This window comes from Zea mays, chromosome 1 (assembly GCF_902167145.1).
Source record: "Zea mays cultivar B73 chromosome 1, Zm-B73-REFERENCE-NAM-5.0, whole genome shotgun sequence".
Classification (NCBI taxonomy): Eukaryota; Viridiplantae; Streptophyta; class Magnoliopsida; order Poales; family Poaceae; genus Zea; species Zea mays.
The window spans coordinates 30731634-30757742 of NC_050096.1; the positions used below are offsets into that span (position 1 = coordinate 30731634).

Genomic DNA, 26109 nt, shown 5'->3' on the forward strand with positions numbered 1-26109 from the left:
TCGAGAGGTAACTGTTACAACCTACACGATTGATTTGCCGTGTAATTACCAGAAGGCCGTTTGTGGTTTGTGTTCTATTGCAACGCATAGGCACCATACTAGATAGATCTTATTTACGTCGTCTAGATATGCGCAGGTAATAAGTATTTAACGAATATTTTGTTTAAATGAGGTAATCAGTCTACCATGTTGTAATCTTCAGTGGGCACTATAATAGATAGTTGGTGTTGCATAGATTAATAATGTATGTTCCCACCAGTTACCTCACATGGATAGATCTTGTTTAAACGAGGTAACCAATCTACCATTTCATTTGAAGAACATAGATATGGGCAGGTAATAAGTATTAAACGAATAGTATGTGTTCCGTTGTAACACACGGGCACCATACTAGTAGGAGCAGTAGTCCATAAGACCATAGACCATTGGAGTGATCAGCGGGCGAGACGCACTTTTCAGTGGCCTTCTCACCCTGCCTGGCACATGGCGCATGAATCTTCCTCTTCACCTCTCCTCATCTCGCGGTTGTATGGTTGATTAGCGCTCCTGTCATTACCTCGACTTAATTAGCGCCGATAACTACACGTGTGGCTGCCCAGACGACACAGCGTAATCGCGCATAATATCCACCTCAGAACCATGTTTATGACACCCCATGCCTAATTGCCTATGGCTGTATGGCACGCACGTAACTGCACAGCGTGGAAGAGGTTGACTGCTGAGGCTCGGAGAGCAAAACAACTGCCCATCAAATCATGACGACCTCGCGACTCGACTGTTCCCGGCCCGGCCGGGCAAATAATTCCCGGAACCCCCACCGTGGATTCTGCAAAGACGAAAGCGCGACGCGCACTGCCGCCATGATTTCCGACGCAAGCGATCCCTGTCCTTGGGTTCCATTTTCGCCGGTCGAGCTGGGGAGCATTACATGTCTACATCTGAAGCAACCCGGCGACCAGTATGACAGTACCTACCTATAAAAGAGAATCAAACAGGCGTGGCTGCACGGAACACACAGCTCGTGCAGGCAGATTCCAGATATACGCGCGCGCGAAAGACACACGGTGACCAGGGGGTCGACTGCGCGTACAACGCCTTGGCGTCGTTGCCACGCCCACGGCCGGGCCACCGGCACGGTGTCGCCGCGCGCTTTTCCGTCTTCTATTCCACGCAGTAGGCGGAAAGACTCTGCCCGCAGCCTCACCCTGCACTGCAGCCAGCGACGGCGCGAGTCCTTGCGTGCGTCTCCCGCCCTCCCACCCTCTCGCCTTGCTTTCCTCAGCGCCTTCGATCTCTCTCTCCCCTCGCCACTGGTAGCCATATTTGGTGGCAGCGAGCACCGCGCAGCGCGTCGGCATGGGGATCAGGAGGCGGCAGGACGCTGCAGCCATCTTGGGGCTCCTGAAGCTCTTCCTCTTCCGCTTGGCGGGTAAGTCAAGTCCATCTTGGGTGGCTACCATTTCTTTCCCTGCTAGTAAATTTGCAGACCTCGTGCTCCAGGGTTCAGAGTTCTTGGTAGCTCAGGAACTGGACGTCGAATACGCATATGTTACTGTCTCTTAGAATCGTGAAAATTGGCATGTACGAGTATACTACAACATTACAGCCTAATAACACTGGATCCTATCATACCAGATCAGATTATCAGGTGATAACACCTCCATCCTCTTTTTTTTTCAGAGTAAGATCGTTGTCTGAAACCCGTAGTGGTCTAGTTGCCTACCCAATTTAATCCGCTTTGAGAGTGGTTTCACTTTCCGCATACGCCTCGGTTTCTCGATTGAGCGTTCTGCACATTGCTTTTTTATAATTTCGGGTACTTACGTCATGCATACGTAGCTCAATCGTTCGTGGGGGGCAGTTACTAGTTACCGAACTTGGCTGCTAGTTTTTTTTCCAAATGGCGTGTAAAGCTTGATGTCACAGTTTTGGCTATTCTAAAAGAGCTGGACGGATTTGCTGGGATCTCTGCTTTTGCTAACCACGAAAACGAAATTTCTCCAGCAATATGTCGCAGTCGTATTCTTAACGTGGGGATTACGGTAGAAATTGCGCTCGAAGCAGGAGTAGCTGACTTTGACCCATGCCCATGGGTCATCCACCAAACCGGTTGGTCAGGGAATCTAGCACTAGCAGGGGCATGCGGCTTGCCAATTGCCCGATCTTTTTTTTCCTGAAGCAATTGCCCAATCATTAATGCGTGGAAATCAACGACTCCTGCCCGGCTGCCCCGTCTCCTGGACAAAACCCTGCAGTAGTTGGTAGCTGCAGCCTGCAACTACTCCAGACATGCAGCCAGCCAGCTACCAATGCTCTGTGGAGTACCTGCACGGCTGCACGCAGGCATGACAGACGATGGTGCCGAAAGAGGCGCCATGGCTGCCTAACTGTGCGTATCGTTCGTTGCTATCTAACCACTGCATGCTTGTTCCCACGTAGACGTAGGGTACATACATTTGCATGTGATCAAACGCGCGTTATGCGCCGGCCCCCCACAAATCACGCTCTCTCTCCATTTGGCCACATGCTCTCTGAATTTTAAAATCAGATAGAGTACGTATCATCATCGGCTCGTCGCTATTCCTATTTGTGTGTTTGCGTGCGTGTTAGCTTATATACTACTACTAGGTATGTGCCCGTGCTTTGCAACGGCACAATAAAATATTCAGCAAAATATTAGTGCACAACGATTACATAGAAACAAACAACAATTATATTATCACCAACTTTAATATCTCAAAAATTGTTGGCTAACAAATACAATGTTACCCTTATATGATTAGTGGCAGCAGCAATAACACATCTGAGAGTAGCCATGAAGTGAAACTATTTTGGTACTTTTCTAACAAAAACAGAAATATCTGAAGTTACATAATCTGACATGGCAGGTAACATGACTCATGAAAAGGATGAACAAAAATATGCTCCTCCCAAGCCATGCACTCTCTCTCTCTCCTTACAAGCAGAGTCCATCTCATCCAGATCCAATCGAAACTGATGAAATCTTCCAACTCCATCGGCGTTGCGGTGTTGTCTTGCGTAGTGGGCATGAACACTAAGAAGAGTGAGGTCAACCTAGATGTCTCTTGTGATACACAGAACTCCGTACCACCTACAATAAAGCATGTGAAAGAAAAAATAAGATAAAACCAAAAACAGGGTAAATGCATGTAGTTCTTTTTTCAACCAACTTTGTTCCATGGCTCACACTTTCTAGAATAGACTGCAATGAGAAGTAAAATAACAATCTTCAAGTTAGCAACAAATATTTGAATTGTCAAGCATCAATATATCCTCTCAACAGCAACTGATAACATAACCAAGTAGCACCAATACATAAATTAAGAATCCAAAATTACATGTTCAGAATGGTTAGAGGCAGAACACAAAAAGATATATTTCCTTATATATACATCAACACATGCAAACAACACGAAGCTCCTAGGAACGTGATATAAGAAAAAAACTGAAAACTCTCTAGCGGTGTTGGGAGCACGCTCTCCTCCACTTCCTTCCCAATCTCCCTCGCCCCGGCCAAACACTGAGTTTCAGATAGCTGCAAGGGGTTGCTGTCTGAAATCTGAAAGACAATAACAGTATACCAGGTGGCTGACTATTATGGGAACAACTAAAAAATAGAGTTCAGTTACTGGAAGTGTCTGTAGAAATACAATGTTTTACTGTGATGCTGCAATGCCAACATTGGCATTGAGAAGAATTAACTCATGTTGGAGCTATAAGAATTTTTTTCCTGGATTTAGATCACAATGAATAATGCCAGCATCTTTCATGATAATCAAGGGATCTAATATCTGAAAAAATATACACATCACATATTGTAACAGATACATCATGGGGTTTCACCAATATCTGAAAGAATATCCAGTATCTTCAAAGCGATGTAGGCAAGTAATCTATTAATGATAAATACTATTTCTAACTCACTTATCCATTGATAAATTACAGATGAAACTTTAAGTACTGCTACATTTTTGCGTTAAAATTAAGTTGGCTTGAGCTATGAACAATGAACCATTTTCGACGATTACTGAAGAGAGAAAAACAAGCATAATAGTATGAATGGTAAGGATTATGGTGAATCAAATTAGCATACTACAAATATATTACATAACGTAAAGAGCGATGGAAGCTATGGTCTTACACCTTGAGGTGGAGGGGGTATCTTGTGAATTTAGTGTCGCCCGGTGCCCATGGAAGTGCAGATATAAGAAGAGGCATATAAAGATTAGGGCATTAAGCTATAGCATTCCTGTAGACAAAGAAGAAATAACTAACTTTAGTAAGGCAATAGTGTGTACAGAAGGATAGATAGTGATCCAAGGAAAATTAGCACCACGATAATTTAGAGTGGTCTTGCATTCTACATATATTGAAAACAAAAACAATCTAATATTTCTAGAGCACCATAATTAACAATGAGAGCCCTATGCGTCAAAATATTTCTAACCCCTAAGTGCTTGATGTCCAATTGGTTACCAGACACTAACATGGGACAAAGTTAGGAGACAGAGCTACAAAAAAAGGCTTACCACCCTAAGAATCTGGCCTTGCGATTCTGATCTTTTCCCTTCTTGAGTAGCTGTCATGAAGAGTTGGGTGAGATCAGCCATTGGGTAACTTGATTTTGAAGCTGACAGGGAATGGATCGTCTCCATTGCTAAAACAGCATCACTGTTGAAGCCCCTGTTCACCTTAAAATTCAAGGGGTGCATGTTGTTATATTAACCAATATAATATCGCATTCCAGAGATACAAGAAGCAGCTTGACCAATAACTCTAAGAGCAAACTATAAAGCAACCCATGCAGACTTATAGAGTAGTAGAGATTAGTCTTTCAAAGTGAAGCTGTCATGTTTGTATTCGTACCTCAACCTCCATTGCACCGAAGCCAAATCCAGAATCGCCCTCCACAGCAACCACGAGTCATTCAGGTTCAGCTACTGCAGCTGCAATACAGTACCCCAATCCAATCCCCATCGTCCCCCATGTCCCTGCATCCAGTCTTGTCCTTGGTGCATTCTGCACAAGCACAGGCCTGCCAACATCCATGGTATTTGCCCCTTCTGAGACCACTACTGGAGCAGGACTCCCCTCGGCAAGGAATAAGACTGTAAAAAATGTGGAAGATCTAAGGGAGCAATAAGATCACATGGGCCTTCCTGTGGAATTCACATCCTCATGATGATATGCCAACTGAAACAGAAAAATACACCTACAAATTGAAATAAGTGTTTTCTTTCATAGTCTAAACATAAGGACATGTTCTAATTTTGCTACTTGCAACAATAATTGGAAAAGAGCATAAAACACTTCATCATACGAGATGGATGAACAACATACCTGAACATGCAAATACAGTAATTAATTAAAGCCAGAAGCCAATAAACAATACCCAATCGGAAGCCGGAGAGAAGGGAGAGAGGGAGAGCGGGCGGGAGAGAAGAGAAGAGAGGAGAGGGTGGGCAAACCGATAAATGTCCTGGTTGGCCATTCCCGAGGCCCGCGGAGTGCACAGGGCAACGACCGGCGCAGGCGGCAGGGCCAGGGGCGGCGGTGCTGTAGCATATACTGGGCGTTCATGCACCCCGGTGCTAGGCTGACAAACGAGCGGTCAGCGGTGGACAGACGAGAGGTGCTGCTCCTCCGTCGTCGGCGGCGGCGGCTGCGGGCGTCGTCAGGAATAAAAAAAATGACCGTCAGATTTAATGTATGGCAAGAAAGTGTGTAGTATAGTGTAGCCTTTTATTTTATTATTACAGCAAATTGGGTAAGTTGCCGGTGATTAATAAAAAAATGTCAAAATCGGTTACATGATGTAATTATCCAAAACAATGCAAGCTTATTTACTCGATAAACGTATTGAGGAAGATCCATCCAGCAGTGTGCCAATCCATTTCTTTCCACTTCCCCTTACATAAGGGTTCTGGACAAAAATAAGAGTACATAGACATAGCCCCGATTGGAACTATAAAATTCACGTGATTAGATTTTGCAATGGCAAACAGAAAATATGTACCTAAAATCATTAGATTTGATGTACGTATAATTATAGACATCTAGGTTTTCCTTTTCTGTTCTTTACTTATGAACCAAGATTAAAATTTGTTGACACGGATTATATTGACGACGATCGAGCAACCTGATAGAAAATCAGACGGACAGGGAGAATGATGGCGCCGCGAAGAAGCTGCGGTAGGTGAGGAGGGCCAAGACGAACATGCCGCCGTCGACGACCACATTGGAAAACAGCACCTTGCCCGTGTTGAACAGCTGCACCAGCAACATCTAGACTTGTGTTGTCTACGAGGTAGTGTCATGAGTGGGAAGAAGGTACTACCTGGCGACAACGCCTTCAATACTTCATCCATGTACTCCACCGCGCTCGCTGTTGTGGTCACGGACGACTTCAAGTTGGGCATGATGATGTCCCTCCCAAAATGCCTCGCACTGCCACAAAACCTCAGAAACATTGTCGAACACCCGGCATGCACCGCCAAAAATCAAGCAGCACCTACACCAAACGAACTTGTGTGGCACTGCAGCCTGAAGGACAGCATCATCACGAAAATGAAGGTGCCAAGCGAGGCGCTCACCACCTCCCAAAATGCCTCGCACTGCCACAGAACCTTGGAAACATTAAGTCGAACGCCTTCATGATGCAAATTGTTTCAATGCCTCAAAATTTAAAACATGTCCATCTATTAGACTAAAATACTGCAACTTCTATATAAGATTAAGAAATGAAGGCTGTTGATGTTGGTTTGTTTTTCTATAAACTCTGTCAAAGTTAGAGAATTTTTGACTTACGACAACAAAAAATGTCCTATGTTTTGGAATGGATAGAGGAAACAAAAGCAGTAACATAATTCCAGACCAAAGCTCAAACCAGATAGACCAAACACAAGATTAACCTTATTGTAAGCCAACACAATAGACACAACACCTCTCATGAGACCCGCCCACCAAACAATAACCTAAATGACCAATATCATGTAAGGAATATAACAACTGTTTCAAGAGAACATAAGAAGTTAAGATGTTGCTAAGTTAAAGACTTACCTGCTGCCTAAAAGATATCTTTCCATTTGGAGTTTTTTGGTCAAATTTGATAGAAAGGATAGTGGGAAAACAAAAGCAGCTCTTGAAACCAGCACCAAGGCTAAAATGGTGCTGCTCAAAGCGATAGACTTTACCGGGCTGCACATGATAGAAAATACAGATCCAGAAGAAAGATCTTCTAGTTGAGCAATGAAGAGAGAGAAAGAGGGAGAGAGTATGCCTATAAGTTTGACCGACAATCTTCCACTTCTCTATATCCAATGCATCCATACCAACATAAAGAAACAGAAAAGTCTCGAAGATAAACGACAATGTTGCAAAGGCATGCCTGTGATCCATCCAATAGTACATTAGCATAAGCATTACCAAAGAATGCATGATCAAAAGCAAATGTCCATACAGAAGGTATGAAGCTACTTACTTGGTTGTGACCCTCGAACTTTCTGTTACATTTTGCCAAGTATAGTGTGACATTACGATACCACAGAAAAACACAGTGAGAATGCCACTCAAATCGAGCAACTTACAATAAAAAAGCAACCCGTTAATAACAATTTACAGCTATGTTTGCTTTTAAAAAATGCAAAATGTCTGCAGAGGTTAAAAGTACAGGGTGCTCACTTCAGCTAGCATGTAAGATAAATAAGCCATTAGCATCATAATGGAAACTTCATGATCGGTTGAATGCCTGGGGTGCATGTCAAATAAGAGGAATGTAAGATGTGGAAATACCATCAATTTTTCAATTCAAAAAATTGTGTTGTGTCAAGTACAAACCTGCCAAAGTACAACTTCTTAATGGTATAAGCACTAAGAAGTCCAGACTACAGAAAAAAACACATGTCAGTAAACTTTAGCAAAGCTAGAAGCGGAAGAGCATATAACTTACAGCTACTCCAAGAATGGTGCTGGAGCCGAACAGATAAAGGAAACTGCCAATGAAGTTCAGTAATTTGGCACCGCTGATATTTCCATGATCAAAGTTCTGGATTGCATTGAACAACACAACAGAAGTTGTGTCATTGACAACACCTTCACCAAACACGAGGCTGTACAAGAATGGTGTCTCATCTTGGCTTAACACCTGCAAGGTACAAACCGAGTCTGTGGCCGAGAATATTGCCCCAAGTGCTGAAATTTAAGATGTACAAGAGTCAGAAAGAAAGAACTGTATACGGGCAACAGAAGTGTTTATGCTTTGGGTGATGAACTTACCAAGATAGTCTCCCAGTTCAAGTGCGCCGATATTAAGCCTTGATATTAGTCCTAGAGCGCCTATTGAGATCAAATGTGAGTTAGGCAGGCAGAAATCCAGAAGCATATAATCATGTTAAAAGTGAAATTTGGGACCGAACCTACCAAGGGATATTACAGTAAAAGAGATCAAGGTGCCAACTGCACCAAACAGTGTAATAGTAATGAAGTTTCGAAAGAACTGTTTCTTCTTCACTTGGAACCTGGCTTATTGGGGAAGAAAAAAAAAAGAATTGTGAGTGGGTTATACACAAAGGTTCTTAGTGCCAGATATTCAGCATAATCATACATGACAACATATCAGCTACACTCCTAACGCCAAAGACTTGGTGGAATAATTGCAGATTTATATTTAATAGCACAACATAGTTGCTTTGCTACTGAAGTGTTCAGAAGATGGAATCCTTTTTGGACTTTAGCTCAGAAAGCTCCAAAGAGAAAACCTATAGAAATAGGTTCTAAAACAATAACCAAATACGTGCAATGCTCCTATGTTAATTTCTTTCCAACATAAACTGCAGGATCACTGCCGTTCAATTAAGGATGCTCCTGCCTCCTGCATCAATTAGAAAGAAAAGGAGGAATTTTCTGAGCACACAGGCAGGGTAGCAACAACTCTTTTGATATAAATACTACTTTTAATCGTTAGGGTCTTCTTGCTTTTTTCGTTGTGTTTATTATTATGTGCAGGAAAAACTGATATAAATACTAACAAAAAATAAAATAATAACACCATAACGCTAGAACATAGCATCAATACACGAATCCCATACCCTGCATTGAATATGATCAGCGGCAGCAGGTAAATAAATAAGAGGTCCTCACTGAACACCAGCACACGTGAATGCTTCTCGCTCGACGCGAACAGGATGACTGCTCTAGTTCCCAGCCCCTGCAATCCCCAACATACAGCATTGCAACATCAAGGTCCCAAAGCCCTGACACAGAACAGAAGCATGAGCACAGCAGGGCAAAAGCGAAAAAGAAAAGGAGGCGGTTGGACTCACGATGAAGAGCATGGTGATGGACTCGTTCATCCAGCGGTTCTCCTCGAGGAGGTGCCCGACGACGATGCAGACGCACATGAATGCCACGAACAGCCCCACCGTCGCGATGGATGCGTAGTCCGCCGGCGGGTCGCCCAGCGCCATCGCAGCCTCCAGCCCCATCGTCGCCTCACAGCCAGGGGCCGCGTCCACCCCGCCGGGAGGGCCGCGTGCCTCGCTCGCGCCGTCGGGTGGGGGCCTGTTTATTTAACTATGACTTGATTCTGCCAACAGTCATCAGGATCTTGCGTGCACATGATCATGTTCCCTCACTTGAGAGTTTTCACAGCAACTCTCCAGCCTGCCCTCGGGGCCAACTTTGAGCAAGCTGAAGTAGGCGTCGGCGATGTACAGGTCCCTAGTCTTATCGAAACGGAGCCCGAGCGGGCAGCTGCAGATGTGCTCTTTAGAAGTGCACCATGCCTTGGTTTTTTTCTCTGATACCTAAAATCAAAGCAGATTATATTTCTAAGCAGTTCATAATCTAGTTCAAGAGAATAATTTAATCAGAGAGCAAATCATGTAGCATTGCTTATCACAGTTGTTCCCACCATCTACATCAACTTTGTTACCTAACACACGTCAAGTTTGATCTGATCTGTCAGCTGGGAAGAAGTATTCAGTTAGAAGAAGTATTCAGTTTGATGACGGCTTCTGTCATCTTGAAACCAATGGATTAGTAAGCAGAGCAGAAGCCTAGTGTCCTGTTCAGCGACACCAAAAACCCTTCGATTGGAGTGGGAATGCCAAATGTGGGTTGCATCGGCACCAGCAATGCCTGCCGCAGCTTCCAGAGGGATCAGCGTCGAGGTGTTGTCCACCACCGGGACTTCACCCGACGAAGTAGAAGGAGAAACTCTGATCTTTTTCTGTGTCACCGGATTCCAGACGGACTTCAGCGCCTCCGTCATCTCCACCACCTCCGCTTCGATCCCCCAGCCTCCACTTCTGCGAATCGCTTTGATAGGGCCCCAAACTTCTGATCAGGCTTGGCCGAGATCCCCGCCCGGCGTGATCCGCGAGATCCCCGCACGGCGTGATCCGCGAGATCCCTGCCCTGCGAGATCCATGCCTGCCTGCTGGGTGTGGGGGCGGAGCACGGGCGTGAGGTGCAGGGCGCCATCGCCGGGCGTGGGGAGATACTCCAGCGGCGAGGCCTTGGGCCCGCCGCAGAGCTCCTGCGTCCAGCGCGGAGAGGCCGTCGCGAATGGGACCCACCGCTTGCCGTCCCAGAAGACGACCCGGCCGTCGGCGACGCCACGCGTCCGGCCCGGCGTCGGGCCCAGCACCCGCGCGCATGCCAGCACGAACGGCTCCATGTGCTCCAGCGGAGCAGCGTCCGCCGACAGATCCATGGACTCGAGGTCGTTCAGATCCACGGCGGCCGCGTCCGGCACGTCGGATCTGAGCGTCGCCCCCGTCGTTGCAGCGAGGCGCTCGAGCTCGCCGGAGATGTCGGAGTTGAAGCCGCGGACCGCTTTCCACCAATCTCCAATCGCGGCGTGTGTGGCGGGCGTGCTGCAGACGCGCGACGCGAGATCCAGGGGACAGCGCGGAGGCGGTTGGAGAGGCTGGGGCGAGGATCCAGGGGACGACGCAGTGAGTGGGAGAGGAGGGCGACGCAGTGAGGGGGAGAGGAGGAGGTGGCGGCGTAGTGAGGGGAGAGGAGGAGGTGATTGCGTAGGGGCGCGGCGAGATTTCCGGACGCAGGGGCGCGGCGAGATTTCCGGACGCAGGGGCGCGGAACAAAGGCAGAACCGTGCACCACACCGGGTGGACGTCTACACTACTATCTTATAGAGTAGTATAGACTAGACAAAAAAATAAATGAAAATAGGCGAAATGCAATTCACGTGTCTTTGGCTCTGATATGCAACTTTGGTATTTACAGCGTCGCAGTCGTTCATCGGGGTCAACTACGGGACGATCGCGGACAACCTGCCGCCGCCGGCGTCGACGGCCAGCCTCCTCATGTCGACGTCCATCGCCAAGCTCCGCCTGTACGAGCCACAGCCGGACCTGGTCGCGGCGCTCGCGGGCTCCAACATCTCCATCCTGCTGGGCATACCCAACGGCGCCGTCCCGAACCTCGCGTCCTCCCCGGCCGCCGCCGCGTCCTGGGCCGCCGCCAACATCCCCACCACGCTTCCCGTCTCCTCCATCTCCGTCGGAAACGAGCTGCTCAACTCCGGCGACCCCACGCTCGCGCCCCAGCTCCTCCCCGCCATGCAGAACCTGCTCGCCGCGCTCCCGGCTGGCTCGACCACCAAGGCATGTATCGGTATCCTCTCCTCACACACGTGCGTGCGATCACTGATCAAATGCGTAACTAGCTAGAGGCGCATGGTTGGCCGGACGTACGGTTCTTGAGCAAGTCGATCAAGTTGGCAACTACTACTACTACTGTGCGTACAGATCTCCACCGTGCACTCCATGGCCGTGCTGTCGGCGTCGGACCCGCCGTCCTCCGGCGCGTTCCACCCGGACCTCGCCGGCAGCCTGGACCCGGTGCTGGACTTCCTGCACCAGAACGGCGCGCCGTTCATGATCAACCCGTACCCCTACTTCGCGTACGCCTCCGACACGCGGCCGGAGACGCTGGCCTTCTGCCTGTTCCAGCCCAACGCGGGCCGCGTCGACGCCGTGTCAGGGCTCACCTACACCAACATGTTCGACGCGCAGCTGGACGCTATCCGCGCAGCGCTGGACGCCAAGGGGTACAGCGACGTGGAGATCGTCATCGCCGAGACCGGGTGGCCGTACAAGGGTGACGCCGACGAGGCCGGCGCCACGGTGGACAACGCCAAGGCCTACAACAGCAACCTCGTGGCGCACCTCAAGTCCCAGGTCGGCACGCCGCGGACGCCAGGCAAGTCGGTGGACACGTACATCTTCGCGCTCTACGACGAGGACCTCAAGGGGGGCCCGGAGTCCGAGCGCTCCTTCGGGCTGTACAAGACTGACCTGACGGCGAACTACGACGTCGGGCTCGCAAAAGACAATGGCACGGCGGCCCCGACCAGCTTGACTCCGGTTCCGGCACAGGTGCTTCCAGTTCCAGATCAGTGCTCGTCACCTCTGCTGCTGCCCTTGATTGAGGGAACGCGGCGTTACTGATGCCATATGAATTTGCAGGGCACGCCGCAGCCGAGCAAAGGGACGATGCCGACGGGGTACTGCGAGACCACGTCCGCCGTGCCCGGCACCACGCAAGGCCAACAGTTGCCGCAGAGCAGCTCGTGCTACATTCCCGGCGGAGCTGAGTCGCGGCACGCCACATGGCAGCTTGTTTTATTGGGTGTTTTGATGTGCTTGGTCAAGGTAGCCGGCATCTAGTTACAACATCTGTGTGCGACGGAACGAGTACAGGGTTCGCTCTCCACAGTTGTGCGTATGGATTCACCACTGTAATAGAATTCACGAAAGCTGCTAGGCACGATCGAATGTTGAGCCACACGGTTGCACTGCTTTGGCCTCCACAGCTCCACTTGCAACTCCTTTTATGAATGATAGCACAAATAAAATTTCCGAAGCCAAAAGCCGTCGGACATAATCACTAAGCCATTCTATTTCGGCCGGTCGTAACGGGACGGAAATAAGGTATCGTAACGGGTCAAAAATAAGGTCGGGTCGAAAATAAGGTATCGTAACGGATCGGAAATAAGGTAGATAGATTCCACGAGTTTTCCTCTCAAGAAAGGTGGGATACAGTTCAGCACAAATCAAAAGGAAACCACGGAGGCTACAGTACATTCCAATTCCCAATATTCCATGAAATCAGTACTTGAATAAACATCAGATAATACCTGATGTTATTTGTACAGCAAAAAAATTTATAGAATATGCTAACTGATAATCTGAGATGTCCACGAAGAGACAAGGCTGTAAGCATCGAAGTATAAAGGCTATCTACCCGCTCTACACTTTTGGCAGAAGATTTGTATGTCTTGCACTTTATCCGCTGGCGACAATCTCATGAATCTTATCACTGACTTCAGGGTCATCTGATCTCACAGCTAATTTCATTGCCACTTCGTTGGGCCCGCTCAGTCCAAATGACAACCTAACTAGGACCTTCATGTTGCCAATAAATACACCAGATAGAAGGCAGGTGTGCGATCTTGCATTTTTCGGTACAACCTCAGTGCCCTGAAAAGTAAAAAAACAAAGTAACTGAAGCATTTAGCAACCATCCAAGTACCATTATCTAAAGACAAACAAAGATGCGAATATGTGCTCTAGTTGTCACCATGCCAACATAACTGTCCTGATATTCCAAATTATGTTCACAGATCACTCCAATGTTATAGCCCAGAAATACCTAATGATGCGTGGGGGGTGGGGGTGGGGGGGGGGGGGGGGGGATTTGACGATTTCTGAAATTGAGAATTGGAAACTGACCTCACACGGCTGCATTCCAAGGATATTAATGACAGCATTGACAGCCTCAGCCAAACTTTCTCTAACCCCGAGTCCATACTCATCGACACGCTCACTATCTGGGTCCATATTTTCCCAGGCGTTCCTGAAGTTGGAGACAACAACCCTCAGCATATAATCAGCTGAAACAATTTCAAAGTCCTCTAACTGGTATTCATCCTCCACACCATCCTCATCAGCTTCCCCCGTAGTTGTGTCAACCTGACAAAATGGGAAGGTATTTAGTTATAGGATAGGGCAGACCTAGTGCAGGACACACCCACATAAGTGGAGTCTGAAAACAGATAAACCGAGGCAAGTCTTCCATCCACAATTACGGAGAAGCTGCTTCAAACCTGCGACCTAGTGACTCAGTGCGATAGTTCTCACCATTATACCAGGACTGCCCTTCGTTTAGTTATAGAACACTACAAATTCAATTTAATTGAAGCCCATGTCTTACCATCTCAATCTAAATTAAAAAGACAGAGTCATGTCAAACTTTGAATATTTTCCAAAACTTCTTAAGAACCAAAGAAGGTAATACTAGATTTCACACAATTCAGAGAGTTTCCAGACAAGCTGAATCATATGTCATGGACGGTATGTTCCAAATCAAATCCATAATTCCATATGATACAGAACTTAACAAACTACAGTTTTTGAAAACAAACTATATTACTATTACTGTCTGATACAGGGAGAAGATTATAGATTATACACATGAAACACCATTATGTTTACCTCTTTAACTGTAAACTTCAACAAATTTAAAAACTTCCCAACAACAGGTACACGCTCTGGCTTTTCAAAAGCAACAAAAACTTGCCCAGGTGAATTATACGGCAAGCTTGCAAGAGGCTTTGAACAAATCTCTGAAAACTCCTCAGCATCTGAGGCATCAACGCAAACAGTGACCTGAAAGAAGCAAATACATTTACCAAACCTTCAGTGTGAGTAAACATTTAGTCCTTGAAGAAAATACTTGAAATGTAGATGCTTACATCTTCTAGCAGTTGTTCTTCTATAGTGTTTGCACAATTGTACTGCAATACAATGTAGCCGTCATAAATGTGTTTAACCACACTAACAGCATATTCAGTTTCTGCCTCTGTCAGCTCCATGGGTTCAGAGGACTGCAGAGATTGAGGGAATTAGCAAATGTACTTATCAAATTTCAAAAGATAGAACAGTATACAAACCTTGAAGAGCCTTCCAAACCCAGAGAACTCGGGAATGAACGAAAGCATTTTCTGATAAGCATCAACAGTTGAAACAGGGGCGGCGGCGGCGGCAGCACCAGCAGGTGGCCTCTTGCCAGGGGCTGCCTTCTCTTTAGGTGGTAGCGACCTGACTTCTCTTGACACCAAAGATATGTCAAATGGCTCCTCTGAAGGTTCCTGTTACGTTCTTAAAGACATATAAGCAAAAATGCATGCATTCATTTGAAGTATGCAGGATGTAATGTTCATTCTAAACATACATAAGTTCTTAGGCTTGCTTCCAGGTTGGCTAATGGCACATCAAAAGATCCAAATAGGAAGTCTTTCACATCCTTCTCATCATTACCAATGGCAACTTCACCGCTAAGGGTTTGGAGATAGAGTGTAGCACGATCACGAACCTATGACAGCAAACACACAATGACACTCTTGTTAACACAGGAATTCTGGGGTTCTATGCCGTAATGTCCATCTTATCAGGTACTCTGCTGAATAAGACTACCAAACCTGATCAAGGATTGTTTAAAATTTCATATGTGCTCAGAAGCATATTAAAACATGTACTCAGTTCCAAATTATATGATGTTTTAGCTTTTCTAAATACATTCCTTTTACTATGTATCTAGACGCAATGTATACTAAGTACATAGTAAAAGTTATGTATCTAAAAATGCCAAAACGTCTTATAATTTGGAATGAAGGGGGTAGAATTCTAAGCTTACCTCATCTTCAGTATCAAACAGGCATCGTTGCAAGAGAACAAAGATCTGAGGCTGAAACACAAATGCAGAATCCTAAATGAACTGGAAATGCACATGAAAAGTGGTAATATGAAAATACACTTACTAATCTAAGAAGTCACCATACCTTGAGCGTATCAACCAGGGCACCAAACTTTGCCAGCGTGCTGACAGCACTAGCACGAACAGTGGCATTTTCCAATATCACACGGTTGTATATGTAGCGAATGTACCTGCTTGGATCTGATGTCCTTGGTCCTTCATTTCCCAAAAAGTGCAAAATCTACGAAAGAAAAAAAACATCCCAATTCTTACGATCACAGTGGTTCAACAAACACTATTGAGATAATACAAGCACTTGAAGTTGCTCCATGTTTTAGATCCACATATTGTTTGTATTGCTAACGGCCATATGTGAATATATTCGGTAGAATATATTAATTTCACAAAATCTAATATGGGAGACACGGGCTTTTCTCAAATCTAACCAAGATGAGCAATATATGGACTCCTTGGATCAACAACTTTTAAACCTTGGGAGAGGATCTGGAAATGTTGGGCACCTGGAAAATGCAAGTTTTCATGTGGCTTGTGACTCACCATCGCTGCTGGACAGCTGACCGTCTGGTGAAAAAAGGGTTACCTCACCCTCAAAACTCTTTGCTATGTGATCAGGAGGATGAGACCTTGAACCATCTGTTAGTCTCGTTTTCTCTCGGGAAGTTTGGTTTCAGATTATGAGATCTGTTGGGCTGCAACACCTTGCTCCTGGCCATGAGAATTCTTCTTTTGAGGATTGGTGGGAAGGAATTTCCTCTTCTACTGTTGGACCAGCATACAAGGGGCTGCGCATGGATCTGAATTCCCTGATCATTCTTGGAGCTTGGGCCATCTAGAATCACCGCAACCGCTGTGTTTTCAATGGTGTCCAGCCTTGTACTAACTTGGTAATCAATTGGGTCAAAGAGGAGTCTCATCTTTGGTGTAGGGCTGGAGCCCGTGGATTATCTAACATCCTAGCGCTCCAGCCATTCGGTGACATCTGGTTTGGGGTCTTCAAGGTCACGGGTCTAGCTGCCTACTTTTGTAAATCTGCATCTATTATAGAGTGTGTGGGTTTTGCGTGGAGTTGCATGAGGTTCTCTTTTTACCTCACCTTTTCTGTGTTTTTCGAAAAAAAGAAATGAATACAATAAATGAATTGTTTTCTCTGACGTCTCTGTTGCACCATGAACAGCCAAGTGAAAACAATAGAAAAACACCCAAAGCAATCATTTGGTGCAAACACATATTATGCCATCAAGACGTGCACTTTCAGATATACCTCACTGCTGGTGCAAAACCATGAGTTCAAACCACGGAAGTGTTTTCTATGCATAAGCATTTTACTATTTTAGCGGACATCAAATAACTACAACAAATGGACATTACTTAATTCATACATAGCTGGAAAACTGGAAGTTAAAGAATAAATTCTTTATCAATAACAATAACACGCTGAGATGGTTAGGTACTTAGGTGGTCTGAGTAGCACTGCTCAAGTCCAGAGTTCGAATCCCTGTGGGAGCGAATTTTAGGCTGGGTTAAAAAATTCCCCTCATCTGTCACATACCAAAGCACAGGTTTAAGGCATGTCCCTGGTCGCGGTTGTTCTCACGTGGGCTACGGTGCCACTGTGTATGGGTGGGTCAGGGGTTCGGGGGTTTACTCGACCTATGTGAGAAGGTTTTCTTCTTAATACAATGCCCGAGGACTGTCTTACCCCCCACAGGTCGAGTTATTAGCAATAACATAATAATTGTAGTTACCTGACTAGAAAGATATGTGAATTCACAGTCTTCGATGAATTCACAAAGATGAAGCAGGCCAATTTCTTTGGCATCTGGTATTTCACTGACCAAAGTAACTATGGAATCCACTATGGCTTTTTTATACTCAAAGCCCCCTTCTTCCCTCAAGCTGTTGCTCAAAAAATTCAACCTGAAAGACAGAAGACATAGTCAAAGCAGTAGAATTGAAGGCAAAGAATCAACACTCTTTCAGTTGTTCACATACATTGAGCGATATTTTAGTGGGAACTTCAGGCACAAAGACCGTATAGCTTCAACAACAACTATCTTGAATTCATCTGCTATGTCAGACATGAAAAGGGTAATTTGTTTAATGAGACGATCCACACTTGATTCATTGCCAGTTTTAAGAAGAGTAGTAATTGCCAGGGTCGCTATACTCCTGTTCTGGTCTGACAACAAACTCTCCAAGTCCACATTGCAGTTTGTCACCGCCAGAGGTCGTGTCCTAGCAACCTGCGATATAATGGAAAATCAAGAAACAAATATTGCAGGAATAATTTTGAACAGCTAAGCTTGACGGCCATGTAAGGATAACCTTATTGAGAGTCCGGACAGCAGCAAATCGAAGCACAGGCTTGGATGAACTCAAGTATAACTGTAACAAAGTAATTGCTGGTGCCAATTCACGGCTTGTAACATCCATCTCTGTTATCTTCCGTGCAGCTTCCAAAGCCACCATTTCTGCTTTATGTCTGAGGGATGATTCCAGAAAATCAAAAAATGGACGGTCACCATTTTGAGTGTTCATGCTTGACTCACACATAACCTGCAAATTGTCCATTATATTTTAGGAATTCCCATATTTACCTAGTTTTATATGGAGCAAGATACGGGTTATTGGGTTACCTGGCTTGTGTAACGAATCAGAAGACATTGTGCAAGAGGAGAACGGACAGATCCCCTTGTCAAACTTGAAACTAGTTTGCTTACAGCTAAACGATCATTCTGTCTAATCTGCAAGTTGGGGAGAAATCAAATGAAGATTAAGTATAAAAAGCGAAGAGAAACTAGAGCATAGTACACATTATCCAAATGCACACTATAAAACCTGACCGTTTACTGAAACTATCATATAATTTTACATATACAGTAGAATGGAACCAAAGGAACTTAGGGTTTTTCCATCTTTTGGCCCAGGAAAGGAAAAGCCCACGACGAGTAGAACGTCCTAAACGCAAGTAAAACGCCTTAAAACGCTCAGAGGACATTTAACCAACGTTTAAATGCGTGAAACAGACGTTCTACTCCATTTTGGTAAAACGTTCGGATGTTTCAACTCTTAATCACATTTTGTCGTTTAAACGACGTTTAAGCGACGTTTTAATAACAATGATTGTCAGTGTTCCGAACCAGCACCAACGAGTAAATTTGTGTATGCACGTTTTGGCTCCGGATGATGTGCTCAATGGACGCAAGATTTATACTGGTTTGAACAAAACGACCCTACTTCCCGTCTTCGATGGCTCGCGCTACCGACACCTTGTTGCTCACAGTAGGGGTTACAAGTGGGCTAGAGAGGAAGGGGTGCCAAGTCTCTATGTGTGTGTGCTGAAGGGTCTATGTCTCAAGTGTGCTTCTCGGATTCGGTCTCTCTTCTTCGTCGGGCCGACCTTCCTTTTATAGATCAAGAAGGGGGCCGCAGGGGCGGTTACAGATATCTTCAATCGGAAGGAACTGCTACGCTGGTAAAATGGAATGGTTTTCTCTTGGTAAAATCCTCGTTGATATTTGTCCTCATATGACTCGTGCTCATCTTAAATATGTTGGGGAAGCGTGCTTGCGACGGGAGTCTGAACGCCATCATTACTCCTCCTGTTCGCCTCTTCTCGCGCCGAACCTTTAGTCTGTCCTTCTAGCTTTCTTCCATCGTCTTGTGTGCTCCGTAGGGAGTCGGGGGCTCAGGCCTAGGGCCCATAGGTTATGAGTGGGGCTCAGGCCTCGGACTCGTAGGTCATGAGTGGTAGGCGGATCGGCTCAACGCCGCGGCTCAGTGCCAGGCACAATTAATGTGGTGTGCGGAGCATTGATGGCGAGAGCAGTCTTATGACCGGACGCGGAATCCACTTGAGTGGTTCCCTGTCGATTCGTTCTGGCCCTCCGACCGTGCTTCACCTCGCCCGACCCCTGGGCTCAGGGCGCGGGGGTCTTCCGAAGGCGGTCCCGCCCAGGCAGGTCCCTCCCTACTCCTCTTCTGACTTGTGGCCCCCTGGGGCCCGGGTATCTGATCCCCGACACAAATGTAATGTTATTACGTAATAACAGCTTATCATTTAACTATGCGAGAACCAAGAACTGCAAGTCTACTATCTATGTCATTATGTCTGTCTAATTGTCTATGATATATTGTGCAACTGTGTGCATGTCTCGAGTAACATTCAAAAATTTAGTATGTAACTATAGTGTTTGTATGCATATTTACTGCTACAGTGCAAACTGTTTAAACCATATAATTTATTGTCCACACCAACTAAACGCTAATCAAAGGGTGACTGACCGTCTGGTGGGTTTAGCATCTAGGAAACCAATGGCTGGCTCAATGGAACAAGTATACCTGGTGAAGAAGAGCAAGGCCATGAAACTGGACAAGTGGAGCTCTTGATTGCACAGCTTCCTGAACTTCGTTGCTCCATCTTTTCACAATTTCTGGGTTTGCCTGTAGAGTGTAGACAAACTCACAAAAGATACAGTTAACCAACCTTAAACAAGAGATCGGTATATATGCATAGAATTATGCTAGTACCTGGGCCAGGTGGATGCCACTAACAAGAGAAGCACTAGCAACCACTGGGTTCTTGTCAACAATAGCTTGCTTCAAATATCTCTCAATTTGAGTTAGTAGGGTACCATCAATTATTCTACAAAGAACTCTAATAGCATTGGCACGGTACATATCTGTCTTGCTATTCATGTCCTTCATCAATGAGCTTGTGACTATGATGACCTATTACAATCATAAAGCTCAACCATCTTTTAATTAGATTAGAAGGCATCAAAAACATTGTATTCATCTGAAAACATCATTTATTTAACCTCATCTGACGATGGAGAAAGTTCTTTGATCATTAAGTACACTAGCCTCCTAAGACCAGCATCACTAGACTGGAATAACTTTGTTACTGCAAAGAAGACTTCCGTGGCCTCAACCTGTAACAGAAACATGCACAATTGAATTTTCTCCCCAATCAAACAGTTTTGCTTCTCTGTACAAATGTGTGCACACAGAAACTACAAAACTTTTACTACTATGCATTTTTTTACTACGGTACCTTGGTGAATGTCTCTCCTTGATTAAGTAAATATAATAGCTTGATGATGACCTGCAACAAAGTTCCAAACAGGGCAGGAAGCAGAGAAGAAAGCAAAGAAAATAAGAGGGTCAAATTATGTCTCAAAAACTCAGGTTACAAAGAATGACAAAATGGGAGAAAGTGCAAGGAATTCTTACTTGCGAACATCGTCTCACATCAAGCTGTGGATCATGGAAAGCTCGTGCCTCCTGCAGAACAGACCCCTTCTCGATCCCAAAGAATGGTGAATACTCGACTGATTAAAACATCCACCAGTCAATAAAGATGAGACAACTTGGAAGCATTTTACAAGCTTAATTGGATTGAATCTATAAAAAGACCAGATGACAGATTAATTTCAAACAAAGTGGGGTATGCTTAGGAACATGGCTATAGTAGTGTTACAGGAAGGAGGCAAATAGGCTAGGGAAGGGATCTAAACGAGAATATTGTTCGTGAGTCATGAAGCTCCAATGATGGAAAACCCAGATTCCATTGACTGGGTTAGATAGGTCGCACGACGCCGTAAACAAACGCAGTCCAGATCCACATAACTGCGAGCTCCCACCCCAATTCCCAAATAAACCCCGACGATCTGTCCAACCAGCGAAGTCTCGGAAATAAATCCGCAGCACCACTACCGCCGCGGATAACAACACGAATTACGGAGATACGACGAGATCGCGCTAGATCCGGCACACTAGAACGGGCAGAGGCACTCAGATCGTAGCCGCGGGAAAGCAGCAGGAGGCACGTAGGTTGGGTTTAGAGGGGGAGAGTGGAGGGGTGGATAACCATCTTCGTCGTCGTCGTCCTTCTTCATGTACGGATGCGCCATCTCCGGTACGGCGAGGTCGCCGACGACGAGTGAGCGAGGCATGCGACACAGCCGACGTATACACTGGGGTGCTGGTGGGTGGCGATGTGCAGTGTGCTTGGCTGGGAAAGGGTAGGGCCGTAGGGCGATGGTCCGATACTCCGATGGACGACCAGGACGAGTACGAGACCGTTTCGCCCGGGGTCCGGAGGCAACCGGGTGGTCGTGCTGCCGGTGCGGTGCGGTGGTGGGTTGATCGGTCGTCGATATAGGTGTATATTTGGGCGTCCGGTCCGGCCCAAGTCTGAAAAGATCCGTATTGTTTGAATTTTGGGTTGTATCGGACCGATCCATGAGTCTAGCCTTCGGCCCACGGTCCGGCCCGTAATTGCTTAAATGTGCCGGGCTCATTTCGGACGGCCCGAAATTATAAAAGCCCGAAATTCACATTATGGTCCGAAATTCATTTTTTGGCCCGAAATTCAGTTTTTTGCCCAAAATTCACATTAGAGCCCTAAATTCAAAAAAATAATAAAACAAATAAAAGATAAGACAAATAAATTTGAACAAATTTAAACTTAATATTTGTATTAAAGTTACCACAGCTATGCAATGACTAGCTCGTTTATAAATCATTTTGTTAGAAGGAAAAAGAGTATAATCAACTCTATACAAAGTTCATAAGTTCAGTTTATTGTCTAATGTTTATAACAAAAGTAAAATTACATCACACACTCTAATTCAAAGCTACAAAAAATATCTAACTAGCATTATCTTTATCTTTGTGTTCTTTATCAAGTATATGAAAGTGTGGAATGAAGTGTAGCTTTAATAAATATATGGGTCTTTTCGTGCCTCTATATATGGGTGCGGTGGGTGGGTTGATCGGTCGTCGTCGACAGGTACTATGGGCTAGGGGTGGATATCGAGCCAGCTCGGTTTGTTATAGCTCGGTAATCAAACGAGCTAGCTCAGCTCGGTTCGTTAATGGGGTGTTTAGTTTGAGTAATGAGCTAGTCCATCATCTTCTCACTCCTAACTTTTTTGTTTGGTTTGTGGAATGAATAGGTTGATACATCACCACTCCATTCCTCATAGTTAATTAATTAGTACTAATATGTGGAATGGAGTCATCCCACCAAATTTAAGGAATGGACTCATGATGCACCACTTAATTTTGGATGGAGTGGTTCCTCAACCCAAACACCCCCATAAAGTAGCGAGCTAGGAACCACGCTCAGCTCGACTCGTTTTGTAGCTCGAGCCAGCTCGTTTGACTCGCGAGCCATACATAACAAAACATGGCATGGCTTGAAAAAAAACAGCAGAAGTTGAATTTAAATTCTCAATCACACACAATGACACAACATGAGTAACAACATGTAGATTAAGACATTCACACTGATAACATGACTACATTAGTCCATATTTCATTATCCATAGCCATAGCCCATAGGACTAGGAGTATATCAGTCCATCACACATTAACAGTTAACACTGATAATAGTTTATGACAGTTCAGACTTTAGATTCTTAATAAAAACAGTAAAGGACTCAAAAGTTCCCTGGCCATGAAAATGCCTCGATTTGTCTTCTGAACCTTCAATCTTTTTATGCCTCGATTTGTCTTCTGAGCCTTTGACACATGATTGCCCTCCGATTCCTCCCCCTCCTCCTCCTCCTCCGCATCATCATCATCATCCCTTCCTCCTCCCCCACATCAGCATCATCATATAATTCATCATTCATGTCGATCAAAATCTCTTCCTCTTCTTCATTTCTCACATGCTGCACATTAACCAATTCATTATTTCTCAACTAATGATCAGTCCAAATACAACATTAGCTAGTGAACACAGAACACACCTTTTCTATAGATGTACATGTAGCTACCACAACAGGAATTTGAGTTGTCGATTGAGAGCCAGAACCTCGACGAACTTGGCCCCGCCGACGATTACCTTGCATAGCTGATGGTAATGGCTTCTTCCCCATTATTTTAACCCTTGATCCGCGACTTGCAGGTGATGGACGCACTTGTTTGTGGACTTCCTTCTTGTGGTGCTCGTCCTCCATCACTTCAACGGCGGTCAGCAGTGGCCGTCATAGGCTCGCAGCGTCTGTGCGCAGTGCGCGGGCGCACGGCGGTCGGCGGTGGACCGTCGCAGCGTCTGGGCTGGTTGCACCAGCGTCGGCAAGGTTTAGGGTGGCGGGTGGCGGCTAGGCGGCTAGGGTTAGGGTTTGAAGAACGTCCGGCGGTCCGGCCGCCATTCGGGATTCCGCTGTGTCTGTATGTGTGCCTTAGCGTGTCTGCGTGAGTGCGACTGCGTGTGGTGTGGCCGAGTGGGCTTAGCGCCTTAGCGTGTGGTGACTGGTGTGGCCGTGTGGGCTTAGGAGGGAGTTGCCGAGTGGGCCGCTTTAGCCTTTAGGTGACCGTGTTGCGCACTTGCGCTATGCCTGACCCATTCTGTGTGGTTGGCTCGCGAGCCAGCTCGCGAGTTGGCTCGAGCTAGCTCATTTTAACACCGAGCTACAATGTTGGCTCAGCTCGCTACAAAATAAAAACGAGTCGAGCGAGTTATCGAGCCACGAGTATTTTGTCCAGCCCTATACTGGGCCTCGGGGCCTCACCGTGATGCAACGCTGGATTCTAGGTAGTGTTTGGTTATATATATATATATATATATATATATATATATATATATATATATATATATATATATATATATATATATATATATATATATAGTTTGGTAGGATAGAACCGCTCCATTCTAGCAGTATGGATGTTTGTTTGGATCCAAATAGAACAGAGCTATCACACGTCCTTTTTCGCGCATGGGTCCCTCCTCCCTCGAGACTAGTGTTGGTAATTGGGCTGGGCTAGGCCGGCCTAATCCAGGTCTACCAGGCTTCGGGTCAAACGGACTCAGGCTAAAAAGTTTTAAAAAATTTGGATCGTCTCGTGTCAGTCTAAAAAGTAGAAATAGTGGTCCAATCTGGTCCCAAAGCAAGTCGTGACTTTGTTAGGCCGTGTCGGTCCAAGCCCGGCTATATATCTGAACCACATAATATCTAAATAGTACAATCACATAATGTCCATAGGATACTAAACAATACTAGCATCATTTGACCATATAAAGTCTAAATATTACAGCCACATAAAGTCTATAGCTTACTAAACTAAAAAATTAAACAGGTTGGGTTTCGTTGGGCCATGCCAGCCCAAGCCCGGCCCATGTGTGCGGGCCGTGTCGGGGCCTCACGGGTCGAAATTTGAGGCCTGGTCTAGGCCCGACTTCAGGTCGTGCTAGCCCAGCCCATATTATTCCATGTCAGGTCGTGCTTTGGACTCTTGTTTTTTGTTGTTCTCGTGCTGTCTTAAAAAAATCGGGCCATATTTCGAGCACTGCTCGAGACTACAGCAGGTGGACACATTTTAATATAAAACAAGAGAGTGTTTGGTTTCTATGGATTAATTTTTAGTCACTCTATTTTATTCCATTTTAGTTTCTAAATTATCAAATATAAAAACTAAACCTCTATTTTAGCGAACGGACGAACGAACCATGAACGATCGGACGAACCATGAACGATCGGACGAACGAACGGACAAACTAAGAACAGGGGGACGAACGATCGAAGAACGACCGAACGATCATTGTGCTAGTGGGTGCTTATGTGGGAGGTGGAGTGGGAGTGGGCGTGTGGGGGGGAGGGAGTTGCCATGAAATGGCTTGGGTGGGATGAGAGGAGGCCCTTGCCCCTCTATTTATAGCCATGGTGGGGGATTAGGGGGAGGGATGAGATGATTAGTGGAGGATGAGAGGATTAGTGGGAGATTAGCATGGATTTGTCTTATATGAGTGTAATTAGCTTGTAGAGCTCAACGTATGACACCGGAGGCATACGTATACGTGTGAGCATGAGGAAAGTTATGAAGAAAATATTTGTAGGGACTTCAAAAATGATTTTGAAGGTATTTCTGAGGAAGAAAATACTTAGAGATATATCGGTGGAATATTTGGGCAGTATTTCTGAAAGAGTTTGAGGGTGATCACTGGGGAAATATTTGTAGGATATTTTGAGGAGGATTTTAGAGAGAATATAGACCACTATATTTTACTTGTTGATATCAACTTGCAAACAAACATTTTGAAACAAAATTTGAAATTCATTTTGAATTTAGAGCGAGTTTGAGAATATTTCAGAATTTGAATTTTTGGGATGCTACAAATCTACCCCACTTAAAATGAATCTCGTCCTCGAGATTCGGCTTAGAAGGGTTATGGGTATAGCTTTACTTCATCTACATATCTTTACTTTGCACACGCTTCGAGGAGATGGAACTTCAACAAAATCTGGCCTTTGCGGAGCATCTGGTTGCCGA

General features: G+C 45.5%; 2 protein-coding genes and 1 pseudogene across 4 annotated transcripts; 1 reads left to right on the plus strand and 2 right to left on the minus strand.

The window, feature by feature from the left end:
• The first annotated feature begins 1006 nt into the window (after nucleotides 1-1006).
• Nucleotides 1007-12919, plus strand: LOC100280934 (uncharacterized). The gene is made up of 4 exons (NM_001153854.2): nucleotides 1007-1429; nucleotides 11272-11651; nucleotides 11796-12425; nucleotides 12516-12919. The coding sequence occupies exons 1-4, from the start codon at nucleotides 1357-1359 to the stop codon at nucleotides 12714-12716; spliced, it is 1284 nt and encodes a 427-aa protein (NP_001147326.1). The 5' UTR covers nucleotides 1007-1356; the 3' UTR covers nucleotides 12717-12919.
• LOC100193668 (sodium/hydrogen exchanger - dihydroorotase - Thiamine pyrophosphate pseudogene) lies at nucleotides 2818-11148 on the minus strand (annotated as a pseudogene). Its single transcript, NR_160406.1, has 18 exons — nucleotides 9953-11148; nucleotides 9654-9824; nucleotides 9342-9579; nucleotides 9108-9272; nucleotides 8440-8537; nucleotides 8296-8355; nucleotides 8165-8211; nucleotides 7970-8065; nucleotides 7858-7904; nucleotides 7702-7768; nucleotides 7502-7523; nucleotides 6161-7408; nucleotides 5869-5986; nucleotides 5490-5683; nucleotides 4888-5129; nucleotides 4551-4712; nucleotides 4165-4270; nucleotides 2818-3112 (listed from the first exon to the last, which is right to left on the minus strand). The product of NR_160406.1 is annotated as a sodium/hydrogen exchanger - dihydroorotase - Thiamine pyrophosphate pseudogene (transcript).
• A 116-nt stretch (nucleotides 12920-13035) lies between the features above and the next one.
• On the minus strand, nucleotides 13036-21833 carry LOC100279780 (uncharacterized). Of its 2 annotated transcripts, none has more exons than NM_001152738.1 (18): nucleotides 21698-21785; nucleotides 21061-21158; nucleotides 20882-20932; nucleotides 20646-20759; nucleotides 20356-20556; nucleotides 20167-20268; nucleotides 18462-18569; nucleotides 18151-18381; nucleotides 17818-18068; nucleotides 17571-17742; nucleotides 15890-16045; nucleotides 15745-15795; nucleotides 15283-15423; nucleotides 15002-15199; nucleotides 14804-14935; nucleotides 14544-14717; nucleotides 13782-14021; nucleotides 13036-13529 (listed from the first exon to the last, which is right to left on the minus strand). In NM_001152738.1, exons 1-18 carry the CDS (start codon nucleotides 21780-21782, stop codon nucleotides 13335-13337), a joined length of 2700 nt encoding a protein of 899 aa, NP_001146210.1. In that variant the 5' UTR covers nucleotides 21783-21785; the 3' UTR covers nucleotides 13036-13334. The 2 variants fall into 2 exon arrangements, with proteins under 2 accessions (NP_001146210.1, XP_035822113.1); XM_035966220.1 differs by having other exon boundaries at nucleotides 13051-13529; nucleotides 21061-21231; nucleotides 21698-21833.
• Nucleotides 21834-26109: the final 4276 nt, after the last annotated feature.

Coding starts and splice junctions, on each gene's coding strand:
- LOC100280934 (NM_001153854.2), top strand. CDS start 1,357: ATGGGGATCAGGAGGCGGCAGGACGCTGCAGCCATCTTGGGGCTCCTG. Junction 11,652..11,795: donor CGGCTGGCTCGACCACCAAG/GCATGTATCGGT, acceptor CTGTGCGTACAG/ATCTCCACCGTGCACTCCAT. Junction 12,426..12,515: donor TGACTCCGGTTCCGGCACAG/GTGCTTCCAGTT, acceptor ATGAATTTGCAG/GGCACGCCGCAGCCGAGCAA.
- LOC100279780 (NM_001152738.1), bottom strand. CDS start 21,782: ATGCCTCGCTCACTCGTCGTCGGCGACCTCGCCGTACCGGAGATGGCG. Junction 15,200..15,282: donor AAGCAAGCCTAAGAACTTAT/GTATGTTTAGAA, acceptor AGAACGTAACAG/GAACCTTCAGAGGAGCCATT. Junction 14,718..14,803: donor AAGAACAACTGCTAGAAGAT/GTAAGCATCTAC, acceptor TGCTTCTTTCAG/GTCACTGTTTGCGTTGATGC.